The sequence below is a fragment of the Protopterus annectens genome, chromosome 2.part0 (assembly GCF_019279795.1).
Source record: "Protopterus annectens isolate FY-2018-M chromosome 2.part0, PAN1.0, whole genome shotgun sequence".
Taxonomy (NCBI): Eukaryota; Metazoa; Chordata; order Ceratodontiformes; family Protopteridae; genus Protopterus; species Protopterus annectens.
Window position 1 is genome coordinate 1,236,520,807 of NC_056728.1, and position 24,255 is coordinate 1,236,545,061.

Consider the following 24,255-nt stretch of genomic DNA (forward strand, 5'->3'; position numbering starts at 1 on the left):
AGGGAGTTTGAAAAAAGCACCTTTTTTTATTTCCAGGGTCACCAGGAGGGCACAATTAATCAATACTATGACAAGACACTACAAGATGAGAACTTTAAACTTCTTCAGAGATACAGGTCTAGGACTCCAAGATCACTATAGGTCTCTGCAGAGGTCTTTAAGGATTCTGTCTGGGAAAAAAATACTAGTTATGAGAGACCCATCTTTCCTTACTGTGACAGTGGTTCTCCTTCCATGATCTGGCATTCATTGGGATGAATCAGCATAGGTACAGCTGGGTGCAACTGGCTGTTCATAAGAGGGTAGAAACAGCTGGAATACTATGGTGTACTGCAGTATAATATTAGAGTTTTTTCAGCAGCTAGTGTGGGATTTGAAGGAACAATTTTCGCAGAAATAGGAGATAATCTATATAACACACAGTTCCAATGAGAAATACAAAACAAGCAAAAAATGCTGTGCAATTAAATGGCTGCAATAAATATTATTAATTATAAACATACATTTAAGAGCACTGTCCAAGTAACCAACCTGCCCTAATACATATAAAGAGAGTAAACAAGTTCACACCCATTACATAAATGTAATATTACACAATAAAAACAGTTAATATTAAAATTTGAACATCTATTATTTGTTCTTTCACATGTGAATGAGGAAACATTCTCACTGAAACATCGTGTTACATAGATTATAGATAATGGATGTCAGTATATCCCATTTCTTCATCTGTCAGTTTTGCTTTTGTGTAAACTTTTCCACCTTTCATCCTTATTGGGGTAAAAGTTTTGTCAAATAAAATGCAGAGTGGAATAATGTTAAGAAGGAGAGAAACATAAAAATATGCAAGTGCAAAAACAAAATGTATCCTTCAAGACTAAACCACTGGGCCTACTATGGAGTCTAGAATATGACTCTGTCAGGAAACAAGATATTACAGTACTTTGGATCACTTGTTTTCCTAATGGATAGTTTGGTACAGTGCAGTGTGACTTTATACTGGAACAGTGATAACACTAAGTTAGGTAACTTTTGGGAGCACTTTTCACCCTTCCATAAGATCAAAGATATGTGAGAGCTTGTTTGGTCATGTAAGTATGCTTTGGTAGCATCTCTACACCAACGAATGTGATTAGCTCATGTTTGGGATGCAGCACTCACTCTGCAGTCCCCTCTAGAAAGTAGCCATCTTACTGCAGTTATGATATATTATATTCCAGTTTTTCTGTTTAAGTGTTCTGTTGCTCAGAAATGTGTTCCTTATGCAGCTGACAAAGACCAGTGTAACATGTGCTAGCATTGTGTTACCCAGTTACATTAAAACGATTACAAAGTACAGTACAGTTACATATTACCTAACCCAATGGCACAAAAGCAGAATGTATATCTGCACCTGTGACAAACTGAGCTTTGGAATGGATTCTGGACACTGTCAGGATTTGCCAAGTGGGAATGGGATGATGCAGTTGACAGTCGGTAATCTTATTTAGCAGAGAGGATTTGGGGAACCCAATGCCTCTGTGACTTCTAGTGGAGACCAGTAGCTCCACAATTCAGTTCATGGTAAAAGGGTGGGAGTGGGGGTGGGGGGCAACAATGTATTGACATCATTTCACTAGCCATTTCTAAAGCTAGAGACATTGGCTAGCACATGTATGATGGCTCATGGCTCTCCATCAGAACCTTTGCTTCATGGGGATGACACAGAGTTATCACAATGTTGACTTTCCTAGGATTCAGGAGACTTTCCTAGTGAAAGGTCACATCAGGGTGTAACCAGTAAAGAAGGAAGTACAGGGAGATCTGGGAATGGATGACAATGGAAGCTGTTGGGGGAAGCAAGCAGCAACACAGGGGTCATATGGGGAAAATACATACAAATATACAGCTAGATACTTGGAAATCTGTTATGAATGTGAGCATAATGAATGTGTCTCTCGGGTACACCAACATATTTAGAACTCACTTAGAGTAGAAAGTGTAATCTCTACCCAAAAACAAAAAACATGCAAGTAGTCAATAATCAGTCACACACTTAGACAACTTCTGCAGCAGGTATAGTGCAGCACAGGTCATGATATTTCCTTATATGAAAGTCAGCTAGACGGGCACATGACAACTATTTAAATAGCACAGGGGAGCCTCCAAAAAGCATAGCTGATGTTGACAGTAATACACTAACGTGCAGTGACATCCTCTTCTGGTTTCTAACTTTAGCATTTTATTTTGGGAGGCACATTAGCAAAGGCATGTCTGCTAGCTGTAGTAATGCAATCTACAACAGAGTGATGCCGTGATGCCAGCCAGTGCAGAATGTGACTTCAGCCATTGCTGCTATTTCGGTCTATTTTGAACTGCAAAGCAAATTTGTAGAGGGCATGACAAAAAAAATGCAGTAAATTACCAAAGGTCATGAAGCAGCAACATATGTGAAAGTGATTAATAAGGAATCTAATTCTAACAAAAAAAGCTTTATGGCTATTGTATTTCATGTTGTACACATAAATATGCTCCACTGAGGGGGGAAATAGTGTTTGCCGCTTCACTTTCTGGCAAAGTGACAAGAGTTAACAAAAACTACAAATACACATGCAGCTGTTTTTGTGTACTCCCCAATCATTCAGATTTTCAGAATGTTCTAAGTGTAACTTGGCAGTCCAGCAAATGTCAGTTTATCAGTTTCGTTTCTCAGGTTGCTTAAAATGGGATTTATTTGCCTCTGATTTTTGTACAACAAGATGATAGTGACATTAGAACACATTTATTGTGACATTTTATTTATAAATATGGTGCCTTATGGAATTCCAGCACAATGCTCACTACTTTTCTCCTTAAAATTCTCCTTAAAATTATAGCACATTTTAACCATCTTTAAATAATATAGAAAACAGTTGAACCTTCAACAGGTAACAAACATTTATATAACTAATTCTTGCCATCCTAAATGTTTGGAAATGCTTAGCTAACTCTTCCTAACACTAAACTACTGCAATATAACTTACAACAATCTCAGTATCAGAGACAACCGTAAAGGTTTCCTGAGCTGGTTGTTGTTGTCTTTCGGCTTTTCCTGGTTAGGGGTCGCCACAGCGGAACTCCGGTCTGCTAATGATTGGCAGTAGATTTTCACGAATGCCAAGGTGCCAGCTCAACGTTCAACCTTCAACGAAGTACGCCCACTTACGCATGTCTTTCGAATGCCTACGCAACCGTGGGGAGGACATGCAGACTCAACACAGAAGGCACTGCCCGCACTCCAGCCGAGAATCGAACGGGAGAACCTCTTGCTGTGAGGCAACAACGCTACCGCTGCACCACTGCGGTTTCCTGAGCTGGTACAATATGTTTTTGTTTAACAGCTGCTACAGCTCCAGGCCCATCCTCTGCTCCTTGCATTTATGTTTGAAACAATTTTATTAGTAGGTCTACAGAATTATCCAGACCAGCAATATCAAAGACAATTTTAGATATACACCTGTTTTTAGTACCTTGCTTGTTTGCTTGCCTTTTCACTTTAATTTTTATTTTATATATTTGTTTATTGAGTAAGCCCAATGGAGACAAATGTCCCTTTTCAGAGGTGACCCAGGAGCACTGCCTGGTTAAATGACAGTAGGCAGATGGTGGTAGAAGGGATCAAACCCCATATCCTGGATTACAGGAAGCATTTTATTAACAGGTCAGAGCCTTAATCCTCTGCATTTACTGAGTATGAAGGAATTTCACAAACGTTTCTAAAGTCAAGAGATGCACAATATTTGTTTCTATCATTTAGCCATGAACTAACTCTTCATCGTTTTACACATTACTTTCATTTATTGTTCTTGGCCAGATGAGTTCAACCTTTTAGACCCTTGAGAGTGAAAAAATGATGTCTCAGCATCACTCAGTAGATTTAAAATTTGTAAAAGTATTTAATTTCAAAGTAGCTAATGACTGAAAAATACAAAAATGCCTTCTCACAAGGTATACTGAAAAATGCTGCTTGTCTTAGGCAGTCAGTTTTACCAATGTATGTGGCACACATAAATTGTGGCACTTTTGTGGCACAGCTTGAACTTCAGTAAAGAGCTGCTGTTCTCCTAGTCTCACCTTTATAAGTCAGAGTAAGATTTTCAGATTAATTTCATTGTCCCTTTTTAAAAAGGATACTAAAGTTTAGGTTTATAACATTCACCAAACCTAAATACTCATTCCAAATTTTAGAGTCCATTAGTCTTTGATTATGATATGTTGTGATGTTAGAGGATTATAAAAGGAAAAACATATTTTGTTTTGCAATTTATTATTGAGATACTCATTACTTGATAAAATGATGTTCTCAAGCTTTACACATTTCAGTTTGTGCAAAAATGTCTACATTTTCAAAGAGAAAAATGTAACTTAAAGCAAGTTCAGTTATAGAAATTAAAATGCAAGAAATTAAAGGATGAATTTGCTATTTACTAGTATGTCAACAAGGATTTTTTGTACTAAGTTCCAGGGGCATTGAGTTGTATTATATTTACTAAGTGGATAATTGGGGTTGTACCCCTCATAAAAGAGGATGTTGACCTGAAGGCAATCATACATTAAAAATTAATATTTTCAGCAAATTCTGCTGTAAAGCTTGTGCACACTGATGCACTCAAATAGCAAATTATAAGATACCATATCATATGTCCATTGGACTTTACACAGAAAAGCACATAATATAGCAATAACCCACACCTGGGTGTGGGTAATGCTGGATTTACCCACGGTTGGCGTGGTTTGGTCATGAGGACGAAGCCCGAGTGGCCAAACAAAGCCAACCTGGGGGTAAATCCAGCATTACCCACACCCAGAAGTGGGTTATTGCTATTATACAATGACATTATTTAAAAAAAAATAATTACTTTTCTTAAATAATGGCATTGTATAATGCCTCCTTGCTGCCCTTCCGCAGCTGTCTGGTATTCTGCGGCAGTTCTGATGTACTGCACATGTGTATGCCTACGCAGTACATCAGAGCTGTGGGCAAAAGCAATGGAGAAAGTAAGATCTCCATTGCTTTTTACTGTTTCGCTATATTAAATGGGTTTAACATAGCGAGACAGGTTTAAAATAAGCAACGGAGATCTCCGTTGCTTATTTTAAAGCTGTCTCGCTATATTAAACCCATTTAACATAGCGAGACAGGTTTAATAAAAAAAGCAACGGAGAAAGCAAGATCTCTGTTGCTTTTTACACACTGTCTCGCTATGTTAAAGGAGTTTAACATAGCGAGACAGCTTTATAAAAAGCAACGGAGATCTCTGTTGCTTTTTTTAAACCTGTCTCGCTATGTTAAACTCCTTTAACATAGCGAGACAGTGTTTTAAAAAAGACTTATACTAATGGAAAAAGTCCGGGCGACCGGACCTTTTTCCATTAGTATAAGTCGATTTACAACGTGCACGCTGACCAATCAGCATGCACATTTTGGAATATTAATGGGGGGTCATGGTATAATCCTATTTAATTTACTCTCGTCTGTGGGTATCATAAAGAAATATTCTTGTATTTTGTATGCCTTTATCTAACAACATTTTTAGATGCATAAAACAACACAGATTTTTTAACACAACAATTAGTTTTGGCTTCTCATTTCTAACTGTTTCGTATCTGTTAAGTCATCATTCCTTTCAAGCATTTTTGAGTATATTTTCCTCAGTGTGCTGCACACAGTATAGTCTGCTTCAAATACCAGTTATTAATGTTTTATTAAACTTCAGATATATGTTTCTGCCAAATATTGTCATTAGTACCGAGGAAATAATATTAATCCTCATGTGTTAACATGAATATTAAAGGGGGCAATCTGTACCTGTTCAAGCACAGATCCCCTAAACCAGGACAGAAGGCATATTCCTTGAAGAGGCAGCTTCTAGAATAGTTTAATATTTAAAATTATATTCACTCCACTACAAGATCACTGTTTTGTGAGTCATGTTTCACCCTTAACAGGTGATTTACCTTTTCTTTGATGTGTGAACATGGAGTTACTATGTAGAAGTAAGACTGTGTGGTAGGTGATAATATCCCCCACATGGGGTTCTACTTATTTTTCTCAGAAGTTCAGTGGGTATGCATTCACAAATTTTCCCTCCAGTAATATATTTGCAAGCAGTCTTGATTTTCATAGTGGACCCATATTCAAAATATCCTGGAATTCAAGAAGAATTCTGTTTTACTTGCTTGAATTAGTGTCACACAACCTAGATGCTCTATGGCGGATTACTATAATGATGTACAAATAGAATTATAATTTACTGTATTGGAATGCTAGAGGTGTTCAGTATGCATAGTAGGACCAATTGGGGTGCTTTGGCATGAGCACAGACATAGCCCTCCAAACCTCTTGTCACTCCCCCATTCACTGTTTAAATCATTAAATGCCATGACATTTTTCCTCCTCACTAGCTGTCATGTTTATACAAGCAGTACAGTTGATGTAAGTTCCATTCACACCTTTCTATTTTACTGAGTCACTGGTAATAGTACTTGTGAAATGTTCACATCCTTTGTCTCTATTGATTTATAGCAAAATGTCCTCTCAACTTCTCCATTTACTAGCAGACCAATCTTATTCGACAGTTTCAGTGTGATTTGGTGAAACTGGAAATATGTGGAATCATATATCATAAAGGTGTGATATTTACTATCTAATTACCATACTGTAGGAGTAGTCAAGGCCAAAGGTGCCATATAAAAAGGGTGTAAAGTATTGCTGCTCTGGCAATATTGGAATGCCTACATAGCAGACTGGATGAACATGTGTGACAGCTTTTACGTCAACCCTTCTCTACCAAATAAGCCAAAGCCAAAGCTGTTTTACTCCTTCCTGCCCTGTCCTGCATAAACTAGTGGACCACAGACTTTTACCTGAGCTAATCTACTTGCAATTAAGAATTGTGAATAGCATTAACAGCTTTCTGATTATGAGATCCATTTTAGGATGGGCTTATGGTAAAGTGAAGTTTAAAGAAATGAGATTCAAGAGAAAATGTATCTCTGAACCACAGACTGACAGCTTTAATAGTTACTCAGTGTGTAGCTCTCTTCTCCAATGATTAGCTTTTTCATGAACCTCTATAGTTGTTCCTAATTGTATAATGTTTTGTTCCTTACATCATTTATGCCCAAGTAAATTAAGACAGTATATTCCTACTCATGTTGGTGGGCTCTGATACCTTGTTACCTGATACCATTGTACCTGCATAGTATGCAGGGGAAACCTATTTTCTAACAGACCATAAGCTAGGGGCTGTAATCCACAGGTCCCATGTAGAGTGTTGTATTCAAAAGCACAGTCCTCCCACAACTAAAAAAGCATGATCTACTCACAGTAAGTGTAACATTACTACAGATCATTTACATAATGTTTCTTATAGACACATGGCTAGATTTTCAGTTTATTCCTTACCTGGCTATCCTAGTGCTGCAGGAGTTTGACTGATTCAACATCCAGGATTTGACACCATGGGGGGGGGGGGGTAGGAAAAATATTTCAAAACAAAGTTGAATGAAGTCTGGGTATCTTGAAGAATTACAAATACTTCTGAATTTGTCAGGGGAGCAGCAAAAAATTGTAGGTTCCTTCCATTTATCATATATCCTGTAGCAGGAAGACCTTCATGAAGAAGTTCATGGACATCCTTGTCAACTAATGTTGAAAGCTGCCTTGCTTTGACTGATTTTTTTGTCTGATTTAATACGTTTTTAGCCATTGGGAAAACTTTTGCACATATTATGAAAGTATTGGACTAGTTTTGGGAAGTTACCTCTGCTCCCCTCTGGCTGGGCCACTCATTGACCTTGGTGTTTCACAACTTGGTATGCTCATCTTGGGCAAGGGGATGCAGCACATGTCTCAGACATATCATCAACTGGCACCTGAAGCTATTCTGCCATATTTGTTCCACTGTTGATCTACCCAGGTAAGAAAATTAAATAATGTAGCCAATTCTGATCTGTTTCCAGTTCTTGACCTGTTCCAAATGGACAGCGTTGTAGATAATCCTGAGTTGCTGACTACAGAATACAGTAGCTCCACACCTCCTTATCTCTTAGCACAGGAAACCTAGACACAGCCTAAAATAATGGGGTCACAAAGGCCCAGAAATAGGAACAGGTTTTACATACGGCTGTTACAAACTTAGACAACTGCTAGAGTAACAGGATTGGGTTAGCATGCATTTTCTGAAGGATATGAAATCTGAAACTCAAACGTCTTGGATTATTTAGTGATTTCAATCCTTAGTTATTTGACAGAAAATCACAAATTTTACCTGGAACAGATCAAATATATGAGGCAAAAATCTGGACATTTTGCAAAAATCTGGATCACTGAGAGGTACGAGTAGCTCATTTGCCATGACTTTGGATCAGTTTAGCATTGCTGATTTTTGCTCTGCCTCTGCTAGATTGTATGAGCAATGGGATGTCCTGAGCTATGCCTCTTCATCTGGAGAAAGCAAAGGATGGAGCAAATATGGAATTATACCAACTTATTTGGGGAAAATTTGGCACTGTGCCTACACTATTTAGCGTACCAGCCAGAAATCCTATAACAGACCATGTTACTATTTTAGGAAGATCTCAGCTGTGGAAAATTGGCCAGAGAAGCTCCTCCAGGTAGTTGACAGATTGTGCAAATTCAACCTGCATGGTCACTAAGAAGACCTTCCTTGTATCTGACTGGGAATTAACCACTTATTTTTAACAACTGGATTCCTTCAAGCAGGATGCCCTCATGAGGAGAGAGACATGGCTTACAGTGTGTTCAGAAAAGAATCATTCTGATTAGTTTTGGGATGAGTTTGAAACTGTAAAGTCTGAGTTCATGCTGTACTTAGAAGTTTACATCCTACTTCTTGTCGACTGGGCCCTAGGTTAGCCAAGCTTCTTCTTATCTGCATGGCCTCAGCCCATTCATCTTTAAAACTATCTTCTCTGAGGACAGGCATTTTCCATATTACTTTACAAGACGTCTTGATTACATAAGTAAAAGTATTCCACCATGAATGACAGCATGTTGGATAGTTATTGTTCTATCTATAACCCTTCCATTGTTATCAAGGCTACTGATAATTTGGTAAGTATGCAACTTGGATCGTTCCCCGAAACTCATGAACTCTGGGACCCAGTAGCTTGGTTTTAGAATATACCATAGGACAGATGCAGCATTTGCTTGAGCTATAGATCAAATGTTTTATTTCAATGAATGTTTTATTGGTCATCCTAGATGTCTCTGCTTCTTTTGGCATGATTGACCAGATACGTCTGGTGTACTTGAAAACCTTCAGTGAAGTCTCCATTACAGTCCTTGAAGAATTTACCTCCTACCACTTTGGGCACACCCACAGGGTGGATGGGGTGATGACTGTTCTGCCTACTCTATAAACTGCAAGGTCCTGAAGGGCACAGTACTGGGTCTACTCCTGTTCATCAGGTACATGTTTTCACTTGGTTATCTAATTAGAGAGACACTGTTACAGTGTCACTGCTACATGCATGGTAATCCCCTCTAGTTCTCTTTTTCTTTCAGTACTGTGTGTGGCTTGCTCTGATGCCATTCAAGGCCATTCAGCAGTCATCTTAAACTGCATAATTGTTAACCATCACAAAATTTAACCCATTAAAAACAGATACTACTTTTTGTGTTCCATTTTGGCCTTTCAATGCTACTATCAGTTCTTAGATAATCTACTAGGATAATAAAATTCATTTTTTGTCAAAGGTACATAATCTTAGTGTGACTATCAACAGCTGTCTGATATTCCAAGAATACAGGAACAGGTGTCATCAGCTGTTAAGCTGTGTCATTTTCCAAGGAATGCCACTCAAATTAACATCTTATTCTACTAGAGATCTAACTGATGGTTGCACAGGCCTTGGTTATCTCTTAACTGGATTGCTGCTACACCATGTCAGTAGCACAACCAGTAGCACACTCACCTTTAGTACATTAGGCTGTGGGTTTTATTCCCATACCAGGAAGATGTGATGCCGATAGTGCAGTGCAGCATAAGGGGGGGGGGGTGTCCACTGAGGACCCTACTTTTCTCACTTTAGACTTGGAAATATTTGTCTTCTTTTCACATGGTCTTGCAATGGTACAACAATCACTACATAGTTGTCCTCATCAAACTTCAGTATCATAACTCCTAAGTAGCGTGATGTCTGTGGTTTTAAATTTCTCTTCTTTCATCTACAACTCTCTACTCCTTCTACCCCCTCCTCAAAGATTAGCTCAGTCTCTTCCTTTAATACCATGCTTTGCCTCCTCTTCCTCATCCTCACTCATCTTCTGGCCTGTACAATTCTCCTCTCTTTTATGTCTCTCTAGCCCAAAATTCAGTTACTAGCTAAGGCTTAACAACATTACCCTTCTTTAACGTTTGTTGTTATTCCTGCCCTTCCGCGTACAAATGACGGACATCGCTTTCCTTCTTCCCTAGCATCTTCTGCATTTACCATAAAAACCATGTACTATAGCACATACTACACTGTGTATCTGTAATGTCATTCCTGAACACGTTCGTAGTACATACCACTGCTTGTTCCTTTATTCTTAATCTCCTGTCTTCTTAAATGTGTACATATCTCTGCACAACTGTTGTGAGTCGTGAATGTATTCTCTTGAAAACTGGGAACTCATGCAAATTTCTAATATACAAATTTTCTAAAGGTTTTATTTTGATTTAATTGTTTTGTGCAAAATGGATTAATACAAAATATCAAAGTGAACAGATAGTAACAAAATGAATTTGATACTATCTGTTCAAACTGATATTATGTACATATCTCAATTGTTCACTTTAATACTATGTGTGTATTATGCCCCTGTAATGGAGCTTTTCTCCATGGGTTTCTACTGAAAATATTCTCTGCCCAGTCTCACTGACCTGTCAACCATATGCAACAAATAACTAAATAACCTCCTATATTATTTATTTCCATTCTATAGGAGAGTTTGCCATCTGTACTCCTTTATATAATAATGTTTATGTTTCTTGTACACCGAAGAAAGGGACATTTCTTCTGCTATGTCAGATGTGTACTACAATAAGCAATGTATTATCTGAGACATCTCACAATTTTATTATTCCCACTCAGAGTGCCATGCTGAGTGCAAAGGCACATTTCATTATCAGTTTTACTGCAGAATAGGACTTGTTGATTTTTAAAAAGTAGTCAGTTATAAATTCGTAACTTTGGATGCAATGAGTAGGCTACTGCAGATTTTACTGATCTCCTTTTCCAGTAGTTTCTACATCAATGATAATCAAGATTGAGCGAAGGAAGCAATCATTTCGGTTCCACAATGCCATAAAGATGGCAGGAGGGCTCTGTTCTTCATACAAATGTCTTGCCTGTTTTGAATTATGTTATAAAAACAAGGCTCAGTTATTTTAAATAACTGAGATGACACCTTAATGTATATTCCTACAATGTTACTAACAAAACCAGGTCTAAAACAAACTGCTTTCTACACTACATCTGTACTATGCTTGATATAAACATTCAGCTGATTTAATATATGCTTATACTTTTACACACACACACACACACACACACACACACACACACACACACACACACACACACACACACACACACACACACACACAACGGTGGACATAAACACTTATTAATCATGCACACACTCAGCCCCAAGGCTGGTATCTTCTTTTCCTAGCATATTTTCACTCACAGGCTATTATGCATTCAGCCATAAGAGGTGATATCATCACTGGGTGTCATGCATACTTACTGTCATGTGGGTCTTTTCCAGTGAGTGATCATGCCTCTGCAGATGATCACATGAAGGCTATTGTGTATGCAGCTTTTTAAAATCAAATGTACATCCCTGGTCCATCACTTTATATACCAGCATTGCATACCAACACACGCACACTCTCTCTCTCTGTCTCCCTGTTTCCCTTTCCTTCTTTCTTTTCTGTTACTGCTGATGATGTAAAAAGGCAGGACTTGCCCCTCCCACAGAATGTGTAAGCTGGCATCAGCTGCTTATTCCTGCTGTCCATTACTGGCCTCACCACTGCCCAGTCATTAAATGATCCTGGGTCACAGTCCAGGCTTTATGTCTCTGTGACATTGAGCTGGTGCAATACAGTTTGTATCTGATGTCAAAATGGGCAAGACTGAGCTTCAGAATGTTAACCAAAAAAATAAAAAATAAAAAAGTTTTAACATGGACTTCCAGTGCCTAGTGGCATGAAAACATACAAGCAAAATAAATTACCCTTTTTTGACTCTAACTTGCTTTATTTCAACTATTTTATCATAAATGTATTTCAAGATGCTCTTAGTGGACAAATATCTGGATGCAGAGATAAAATGAGTTACCGTCATCTCTTGGTCAAATCCTGTGCAGCCTTACTATGTGTTTCCTCTCTCATTTTCTCATCATATTTCTCCCTTTTAGGACTTTTTGACCCAGAGTAGAAGTCTTCAGTACCTCCTCCTTCCCCTTCGATATGGTACATTGAAGGATCATCTCAGTTCTTTTGATACTCTCTTTTCGTTCCACTTGTTTAGCCATTTGCATTTAAACTGCTATGAGCCATCCTAATAATCTTTCTCAGGTATTCCTTCTAATGGACAGAATGTACAAGCCTAAACAAAGTTACTTGATTAAACAACTCAATTTTATAGATAAGAACTCTATAATTTACAAAAAGTGCAATATGCATCACAGTAATATTTCCATTTTCACTCTTGCAATAAGTTTGTAACCTTACGAAAAAGCAAATTATCAAGGATAAGAAAAATATTCTATTATAATGCCCAATTCACCCATAACTCCAACCCCCCAAAAAATTCTGGGACTCTTTTAATAAAATCGTACACCCAGGAAGCCCTACCACCTCCAACTCCTACCCCAACAAAACTCCCCTTGAAACCGACACTGTTCTTAACTCTTATTTCATAGAATCTATTTGCAAATTAACTAAAATGGTCAAAGTCATATTCTCACACATACCACTCCCAGTACTATCAGTAATACCTCTTTAACAATAAGCCCCATCCCAACTTCTTGCATGAAACCTCTTCTGCTTAAATTAAAATCATGCTCCCCCTGCCCTGACAACCCCCCCCCTTTATTAAATTTGCTGCTCACTCAATAGGGTACCCTGTTTTCATTTTGATCGCTAGGTCTATACAGGAATCCACCACCCCAGACATATTGAAATCCTTTTACACCATTACACAAATGAGGCAATAGCAATGAAACATCTAACTACAGACCTACTGCTATTCTCTCTCCACTTTCTAAACTCCTTGAAAAATGCATTCACAAACAGCTACTTAAATCCCTAATACATGAAAACCTTTTAACCCCTACTCAACATGAATTCAGACCCCATCATAGTACATCCACTGGCCTTCTGTCCTTTACTCAGACTGTTGCCGAATTCAGAGACAAAAATCTTCTTATTTCTTGCCTCTTTCTCGACTTCTCAAAAGCTTTCGATACTGTCTCTCATTCTAAACTTCTTGCTAAACTAACTGATCTCAACCTATCCCCCTCTACTATTGCAAAGTTCTCTAGCTATCTCACTAACAGACAACAGTCAATGATATGGCACTCCACCTGCTCCCCTTTCTTACCTATTCATACTGGGGTCCCTCAAGGCTCCATTCTTGGCCCTCTACTCTTTAATGTTTTTTCCAACAACTACATACTTCCTGTACAACCTCCACCCTGATACAATACACAGACAACTCCACTATTATCTCCTGTGCTAATATTTCCAGCCTTCTCTTTATCACTCAAAATGTCTTTTCATCCATAGAAAGATGGCTAACCAGCAACCAACTGATACTTAACCCCATGAAAACCAAACTTCTAGTCTTTTTTCCCAAATCCCTCTACCACCTCAAAACCACCTTCACCATTTCTTCTCTTGATAAAACCATTATTTAAGCTGACCCACATACAAAGCTCCTCAGCATTATTATCGATGACCACCTGAAATTTGACACCCATATACAGCACCGTATCAAAAAGACCAATTAGAAACTTGACTTTCTCTACAGACATAAAAAATACCTAGCCGCCAACTCCAAACAAACTCTAGCTCAAGCTTTCCTACTTCCTTGTCTACTATACACCTCTCCTATCTTTACTCACCTACAATCCACCCTTTTAGCTAAACTCAGTCAAACCTATTACAGTGTTACTAGATTTGCCAGTAACCAGCCTTACAAATCACATTACTGCCTTACTTTAAAACAACCCCACTGGCTGGATTTCCCCCAACACCTGCTTCTCTAATACACTCTTTACTTTCTAAACCCTTAGCTCTTGTTGTGCTGTCTCCTCCCTAATTTCCCTTTACAGCCCCTCCCTCACTCTTCGCAGTTCAGACCAGCACCTACTTGATGCCTACAAACTCAACAAAAATATTGGCAAACCTTTTTACAAAAACAGTGTATCCCAGGCTAAGAACAAGCTCCCTCCTAACATCCGAGCCATCACTAGCACACATAGCTTTAAATCTGAACTCAAAAATTTCCTCCTAAATGCTAACATCTGCCATTGCCTAGACCCTACTTAATCCCCCCCCACTCTCTCCACCTAATACCTCTTTGCTATCTCTCATATTGCTACCTAAGCTGTCTTCATTGACTCCTCTCTGACACTCATGACTCTAAATCCACTTCTTCCAATAACATCCTGCACTCTGAAGACAGCAGCAATACCAGTTATAGTTGTTTCACACCAACATAAATCTTTTACATATTTCCAAGCTATATTTGATGTGTAATCTCAATTGTATTATACTCATCTAGTCCTCATATAGTCCTGCCTGTAAATTACCATAGTATGTTTCTCTATGACTATAATTTATTTTTTCATTCCAGTCTGTACAATATTTGTATTTCTTATACTGTGTATCATTCATTTATTTTCTAATGTTTCCACAAATTGTATTGTATTGTTTTGTAAGTTGGGGATTTTCTCCCTTGGGTCTACACTGAAAATGTGCCACTGGCTCATTTAGAGTAACCTGGTTAACAAATGACAAATAAATAAAATAAAGTTCATGGAGTTAGATGTGAATTTATTTTGCTAAGGAAACTATAGGTGACATTATCATCTCTTTTATGATGACTCACATTACATGGTGTTCAGCTACCTGGATAAGTAAAAATGTAATTATATAAACTTAAAATATAAATGTCCGACTTATCACATGGATTCTACTGAACTTATTTATTTATTTATCGATGTACTCATTTACATTTGTGCACAGTGAAAGTCCAACTGGGCTATGCAAGATCCCTTTTCAGTGAAGGCCCGTGGAGAAAAATCTCCAAACAGTATAACACTTTAGAACACATATAGCTTTTCCAAGTAACAGTTACATAACGATAATCGCATATTAATACATATACAATATTTATAACTGTGGAAATGCATTAACAGTATGTATAGTTGTGATAATAAACAATTTGCTCTTTGGTAACTAAAACAACATTGAGCTGTTACACAAAAAACACGTTAAGATTTAACTGAAAAGACAAAATATGGCAACAGAAATAAAAAAAAACCTACTATTATCCAATGTAAAAGATATTTATGACTTTATGAAAGCTTAGGTTTATATTTCTTGTCCATTTAGTCCTATTCTTTAGTATACACTATGTATGCCATTAATGGGTACAACATTTTTGAATACTCCTTGGCATTCATTATAGTATCACTACCATATTGTTCTGCATTACTTGTGTGGAGACAACTTCATCCCAGCATTGATAATTAACTTACCTATTATCGCCAACAATATCACTAGTAAGCAGATGAGAACACAAATGCATGGAATCAGGATTAAAAGCAGCAGGCGGAGGTGCTTGGCAGATCCCACTTTCTGAGAGCAAGAGTCCCCCATATTGTCTTCATTTGCTCCGGAAACCTGTTTGCAACAATAAGAAATAATTCTGTATGCAGCATAAGCTTAAAATGCATAAATTGTCTTATATACAGTTTTTCTGCTGCTACATGAAAGTAAGAAGGCACTACTGATAAATATGATTTCCATTATAGTGTTTGTATAATGTATAACGAAATTCAGTATGCATTTTTCTCTCTGCAAAAATATTCTAGTTAAGCAAAAACACTATTAATAGACAGTTCTGCTTTTCTGAAAGACCGTCATTTCTTGTTTGAAGAAAAAAAATGCACATTTCAAATAAAAACAAGAATATATGTATGTATTTGTGTGTGTGTGTGTGTATATATATATATACATATATATATATATATATATATATATATATATATATATATATATATATATTTATATTTATACACACACACACACACACACACACACACACACACACACACACACACACACACACACACACACACACACACATACGCATGTATAGGCTTACTATCACTACCTTGTTGCTGTCAAGGTCAAATCCAACAATAATGAGAAAGAAATAATAAAACTCACAACAACAAAACTCTAAAATAATGAACTTTTGGAATAGCCCCTCTACAGAAGCCAAAGTGTTTTTCTTGGGTCCAGAGCAGTACTGAGTTTGTGAATTTGATATTTTCTGTTATTTTAGACATTTGGTTTGGAGAATTTTGTTATTTCTTCCTCAAATATTTTTTTCTTTAACTGGCTTACCTTTTTGGGTTGAGGCTCATTTCACTGGAATCCAAGGAGCACTGCCTCTTTTACTGATTTACTCAGTCAAACAAGAGACAAATGAAGACTTAAGGAAGCAAACCCAAGACTACAAGATGAATGTTATTAACAGCCGTAGCCTTAATCCTCTGCATTAACCGTTAATGTGTCACACATGTCAAAGACAATGCAGATTTAAAGCACGTAGGTTCATAGGTTCATAGGAGGCTACTAGGCTAATGGCCCTAGGGGCCTTTACAAGCCTAGCCATGTAAAAACATGTGTACCATAATTGACCATAGTTAGATGGTCATTGTTAGCAGAGCAATTCTATGATCAGCACCAACTACCCCTGTCCACGAGGGAGGTGAATTTACGGTCACCCATTCAATTGTCAAGGTTGCTCTTAAATAGGGTCATTGAGGAGCTCTGCTTCATGTGAAACACTTTTGAGAACAATGAAAGTCTTGGGAATTATGCATCCTGTTAGTCAAGCAGCTAATTAACAAGAAACATTAAACTGTCAGCAAAGACTGTAAATGGTTACATGACTGTTCTGTACAAAAATTAGCAAAGATAGATACAAAGACTGAAATGCATGTGCGTATCTATATCTATCTATATATATATATATATATATATATATATATATATATATATCAAGATATACATATATAGATAGATAGATACATATACCATATGTTCAAAGAAAGTAAATACAAGTGGTGTAGAAACATGCCTAATGAACACTACACTAGTTCTTAGGATCCACTGGTGCTTTTGGATCCATTGCAAAATGTGCGCGTTTAGTCGGTTTGAATACTCCTTTAAGACAACAATAATTACCCCTCCCCCTTCTTTTGTCCTTTGCCATGCAACAACCATTGTCCATTACACTGTAATAACATCCCACAATATACTTATTTGCACACCATGATTACACACGATGTATAAAACATTTTTAAATCTTCTACATCCTATATGCATATGTAAATGACATCCTCTCCACTTACAACACGTAACTAACAAACACACTTTCTACTATGTTTCTGCAGGGGGGCAAGCCCCCCTGCACCCTCTCTTCCCACCACACCCCCTGTATATTAAATATCCAAACTCCAAGATCACACTACAGTTTAAAAAAGTTAATTTCCTAACTTGAGGGGGTTAGGAAATTAACTTTTTTCCACTGTAGTGCAATCTTGGAGTTGGTATATTTAATTTACAGAGGGGAAGGAGTGTAGGAGGCAGAGCCCCCCCAGATGGGAGGTGCAGAAACGTAGTAGAAAGTGTGTTTGTCAGGTATGTGTTGTTGTAGGTGGAGGGGATGTTATTTACATATGCATTGTAGTTTTCAATGTTATGAAACACACTTTCAACATTCTGAGTTTTCAATGTTTTGGGTTTCCAGTGTTTTGGGATTAAGATGTTTTGGTCTCAATGTTATGAAATTCAACATTATGAAATTTCAATGTTACGAAGCAGACCCATATAATACATGTAAACACACACACACACACACACACACACACACACACACACACACACACACACACACACACACACACACGTGCTGCACATACACACACACACACATACACACAGACATGTGCTGCACACACACACACACACACACACACACACACACACACACACACACACACAGACATCTACACACACTAATATATATATATATATATATATATATATATATATATATATATATATATATATTTATAGGTGTGTTCTGGGATAATGACCACTGTGGCTTTTTTAAGCTTAGTCATGCATCCCAATGGTACCCTTAATAAGAGTAAGAAAGGGCTTGGAGATGAACAATTTACAGGCTGCCTTTGTCCATTAGAGACATAAGTGCCAATGCAGGAATGAATATCCCGTTCCCCATCCAATTGTCTAAATTACACTTGAATTGGGTTAGCCATTGCCCCCATCTATGGTTGATATAAAAGGTTCTATGGCACCAATAAATAAAAATGTGAAGTTTCCCTAAAGTAATGGTGAAATTACCCTTGGTCAGTATTGGAGGGGGTCTCACCTGAAAACAGTACAGCAGTTTAATGCAAGTAACCTGTTCAACAAAGATAATTTAAAGTCTCTTGTCTATATAAATATCTATATAATTAGGTTTCATAAACCTTTCCATTATTAACACTGTTTTTCTCTGTGAATACACTATTTTCACGTGTGTATTATTTGTATTCCCTGCATATCAGCTAAGCAAGAAACTAGCATGTTAGCTCTTTCTAAGCAACAAAGTAATATTCTATCACATGAATCAAGAAATGTAAAAATTTTATACAAGCAGTTCTTTCAACATCGTATCTGTTGGGATTGCAACTATAATTAAATTATTCAATTATACAACAAAGTAATATTATATCACATGAATCAAGAAATGTAAAAATTTTATACAAGCAGTTCTTTCAACATTGTATCTGTTGGGATTGCAACTATAATTAAATTAAAGGTATTTTTTTCAATTATGTGTTTAAATGGTTCTTTTCTGATAATTTATCATATTTGCATCCTCAACTCTATATCCAGGCTGTAACCAGGTTTTAGGAATTGTATGCCAATATTCAGAATGTCTCTGCTGCAGAAAAAAAATAACAGGCTTCAGTAGCAGGCATTCCAAATAAATACATACATAAATACATACATAAATAAATAAATAAAGATCCCCTGTGCCACTTTACCTATATGTGCATACTCTAAGCCTGCCTCTGCCCCTAACCCCAGCCTTATACATTACGTTACAATGATCCCTTTCCCTAACAGTACCATTATACCACACACACACACACACACACACACACACACACACACACACACACACACACACACACGTGCTGCACATACACACACAGACACATACACACAGACATGTGCTGCACGCACACACACACACGCACACACGCACACACACACACACACACACACACACACACACACACACACACACACACACACACACACACACACACACACACACACACACACACACACACACACACACACACACACACACGTGCTGCACATACACACACAGACACATACACACAGACATGTGCTGCACGCACACACACACACACACACACACACACACACACACACAGACATCTTCACACACTAATATATATATATATACATATATATATATATATATATATATATATATATATATATATATATATAGATTTATAGGTGTGTTCTGGGATAATGACCACTGTGGCTTTTTTAAGCTTAGTCATGCATCCCAATGGTACCCTTAATAAGAGTAAGAAAGGGCTTGGAGATGAACAATTTACAGGCTGCCTTTGTCCATTAGAGACATAAGTGCCAATGCAGGAATGAATATCCCGTTCCCCATCCAATTGTCTAAATTACACTTGAATTGGGTTAGGGAAGAACTCTTATTCCCATGGACAGGGAGACTGTTCCAGAAAAGGGGTATCTCTGTGATTCATACCTGTCTCTCCAGCAGGTCCTGTTTATGTCACAGGCAAGGTATAAGACTTTAAAATGTAAATACCAGTGCTGTTTGTTTTGTTGATATGCAGGAGGTCCATAAGGGTGAGGTCTGACACTGTCTTACACGTCAGATGTAGATCTCTCCTCAGCAGCCTGTAGGAGACAGAATAAAGGGATAGGGCCTTGAGGTGGTCTGCATGGGGCATATTACTTATGTCCTGTATTTTTTTAGTGAGGAACCTCTGTAGACATTCCAGTTGTTGGATGTGCCTGGTTAGGTACAAACAATAGGTGCATTGTACTCAATGACAGGTCTGATGAATGCTGAATACAATAGAACAATGACCTCCTTGATCCTAGATACTATACCTTTGTTTATAAGTTGTACAACATAGAATTATTTCCTTACTACAGCAGACACATGATGATCAGAAGCTTGATTACTGTCTACCTATGTCCCTAAGTCCCTGACTACTGGGCCAGCTCTTAAGGTTGTGTTGTGAATATGATAGTTACCAGGGGTGGATTACTTCCTGAAGGATACTATTATGCATTTCTTGGCATTTAGTTTTAGTCCATGGCTCTGACACCAGTTATCTGTCTGTGTCAGCCCTTCCTGGAGAACATTAGTGATGGTGGGGGATTCCCTGACCGCTCCTAATTTGCCAAAATTTGCAGTTTTTGTTAGCCAGTGGTCCTTGATGTTGGGTTTGCCTTCACAGAACTAGATGTCAAAAAAGAAGTGGTCCCAGGAGTGATCCCTGGTGGACTCCGCTGGTGACTGGCCACTCTGTGGGAGTGGACTCCCCAGATCTAACTTCCTTGTTCCTGTCTGTGAGCCATCTGGCTATCCACTGGGTGACATAAACCTAACCTTTTTAGTTTGTCAAAAATGCCTGTGTGGGGTATTGTGTCAAATGCCGTGGTCAGGGCAAGGTATTCTATGTGAACCATTATGCACTCATCAATTGCTTTAGTGACCTTATCAAAGAAGTCCAGCAGGTTGAATCAACATGATCTGCTCTTGATGAACCAAAAGTGGGTTGGGTCCAGTGTTTGGAGGTTTCCTATGTCATTATTGATCATTTCCATGATAATTCTTTCCATGGCTTTGTATAGGAGACTAGTGAGACTTATGGATCTCTAGGTGGTCCAACTTTGTGCAGAGGAATGATGGCAGCTACTCTCTATTCCTGAGACGTGTAGCCTGTTTGGATGCTACAGTTAAATACTGATGCCAGATGGCCAGATAGGTCATATTTCATGCTATTTAGAAGGCAGCTAGGGATATTGTCAGGGTTCATCAATGCAGTGTTCTTGGCTTTAAAGAGACCATTGAGGACAAGTGCCCTAATGATAATTTGGAGAGTTGTACTATAAAATATAACTCCCCTTAGTGATTGTTGGGGGAGTTATATTTGATGGTATTTCCTGAGGGGAGAATGGGGGAGAGGAGTAAAGTTAGAGCTGAGTTTGTCTACCAGTAGGTTTGCTATATCTTCTTGCTCAGTATAGGTGACTCCATTAACAATGAGCTCTGTATGCCTTTGAGGTTGTAGACATATTTAAAGAATGTCTTGTGATTGTCGTAGGCCTAAAAGTCCAACTTACCTCAAATTTGGCCTTGGTAGACTTTGTCTTCTGAGTTGCTTGTTAAGTTTAATGAGAGTGCCTTTATCCTTCTGGATGCTACACCTCCTAATTTTTGCTATGATTTTCTTCCTTCTGTTATACAGCTTATTGGTGTTGTGATTCTACCAGGGAGGGTTGTTTTTTGAGTTAGTTCTTTACTTATTCCTGGTGGGTATGGCTGCCTCTATGCAGCTATTAACATGCTTGTATAGGGTTTCTGTGAACAGTTTTGCATAGGCAGCAGTGTTCTCTGGATTTGGGGGAGGGGTTTGAAATGTTGCCAGGTTACCACTTAGTAGGAGGAAGTTAGCCTTAGAGTAGTTTCTGAATATTCCATGGTTAGCTGGAATTCTGGGTTTTTATTTTTAATTCAAATCAGACTGTTTTGTGACCTGACCTTACCAGAGAGTTTTACTACAGGAGGTGTGCAGGTCTCTACCACATTAGTGAGGACCAGATCTATCATGTTTGTGCCCCTGGTTCATGTACTGACAGTCTGGTTCAGGGAGTTTATGTTTACAAACTCCAGGAATCTCTGTGTCTGCATGTTTAGTTTCATACATGATTCACAATTAATGCTGTGGTAATTAAAATTGCCCATGAATATGGTATTGGGTTAGATGGCAAGTGTTTCCAGTAAACTTAAATATGCATCATGGGTTTCCTGGGTCATACAGGGGGACCTTTTTCTTGCAAGGACGTGGTATTGAATTTTGCGTATGGTGATTTGAACATAGAGAAGCTCAAGTGCATCTACCTGCTTGACTAGCCTTGAGGTATCTTTATTTTTAATAAAAACTTGGGACATCTCTATGTTTAATCCCTGCTTGTGTAGTAGCTAGTCTACATGTGTGGAAGTCATTGCAGCCTTGCAGTGTCTGGGCGCTGTCTGTGGCTTTAAGCCATGTCTCATTGACTGCACAGACATCAAAGTTCTGTAAGGTAAGTAGAGCTTGTACAGAGTGGAGTTTCTTGTTTAGACACATACTATAGAGCAGTAATACCTTTAGATTTTCTTGGGTTTGATTTGCTATGTTGAAAATACTTTCATTTTGGCTTTGACTAAAAACAGCACTATGGGGAATACAATGATTTAGATAATATTCAAAAGCCAAGAGTGGAGAAGTGCAGATCATCCCTGGCAAAACAGTGTGCTTTACTGACCATCTCCTTCTATGCTGAGAAATATTGCACACCCTTAGAATGACACCAGAAACTAAGCCAATTATTAAAGTCAGTTGTTTTCTGTTTGTATTATGGAACAATATATATACCCAGATACAATGAATGTGCATGCATGTGTACGTGTGTGTGCATATTTGTGTGTGTGTGTGTGTGTGTGTGTGTGTGTGTGTGTGTGTGTGTGTGTGTGTGTGTGTGTGTATATGTGCGTGCATCTTGAGGATGTGGTATGAATTACGTGTAAGTGGAAATAAACACCATGTATGTCACACAGAGACCTGATCTGTTTTTTAAAGATACGTAAATCACTTAATTTGATTAACAAAATTAAGAGCAATGACATAGGATGCTTATAACTTCTGGTCTGTTTTAAATGTAAAATTATTGTACACATATGCATCTCATCCCTACTGAATGGTATACAGTATGTGATGCACACTGCTCTACCAATATTCCTGCACAGACTATTATTAAAATTAATTTCCACATTTGTGTGACAGCCCTAGTCACCAGTCCAGAATTACTTCTGCTTTAAGTCCTGATGATGATGTTTATTGCAATAAATGGGCAGAGGTCTTGTGCTACCCTCAGTCTTCACTCATGTTTCTGTCTTCCAATTAAGCAAGAGGCTAAATCACATCAAGGTGAACCACTCTTAAACAGCCAGACATTACAAATACAGTCAGTGAAGTCATGACATTCGTGGCCTCGTAGCGGCTACAAAACTAGATAATCAACATTTAAGTAAAAGAACTGTTACTCTGACAGCTCTTAATACTACTGCACTGAGATATTGTCTGTCATAAGAAAGAAACTGCTGTATTTGAATTTTTCCACAGTAATTTTGAGCCTTTACTGCCTAATAATTTAACATTTTTCTTGGGGATCTTATCTATATTATTAATTTTTTGCTTTCACATTTTACTCTCACATGACCTTGTTTAGGCCAGTTTTATTAGTAGCATAGTGTTATTTTAAGCTCCTTGACGGTGAAGTCTCTGAGAGTCCAATTTTCCTCTATACATATCAGTGGCCACTCAGTTATCTGGTACTGCAGCCCATATGAAGGTTTCTAACTAGTGATATCAGATGACGAGTTTGGTAACAGGGAAGGAAGGGCCTTTTCTGAGCCAGCAAATGTGATGAATTAATGGAATATGGATCACACTCTGGAAATGTTTATACTCCATGAAAGAAGATCACTGTTTCAAATGCTGATCGATCAGCAAACTTCATGCTGCAAAGTTAATCTGCTATGCAGTTTCCGTAA

The 24,255-nt window shown here is 37.9% G+C and overlaps 1 protein-coding gene across 2 annotated transcripts in view; it reads right to left on the bottom strand.

Moving 5' to 3' along the window:
- The window catches only part of CORIN (corin, serine peptidase), a 1,415,152-nt gene that overhangs the window by 1,215,996 nt on the left and 174,901 nt on the right, over positions 1-24,255 (bottom strand). For both annotated transcript variants that reach the window (XM_044061411.1, XM_044061410.1), the window contains exon 2: positions 15,806-15,950. In XM_044061411.1, coding sequence (XP_043917346.1) covers positions 15,806-15,926 — 121 coding nt within the window. In that variant the 5' untranslated portion in view covers positions 15,927-15,950. The remainder of the gene's footprint in view (positions 1-15,805; positions 15,951-24,255) is intronic.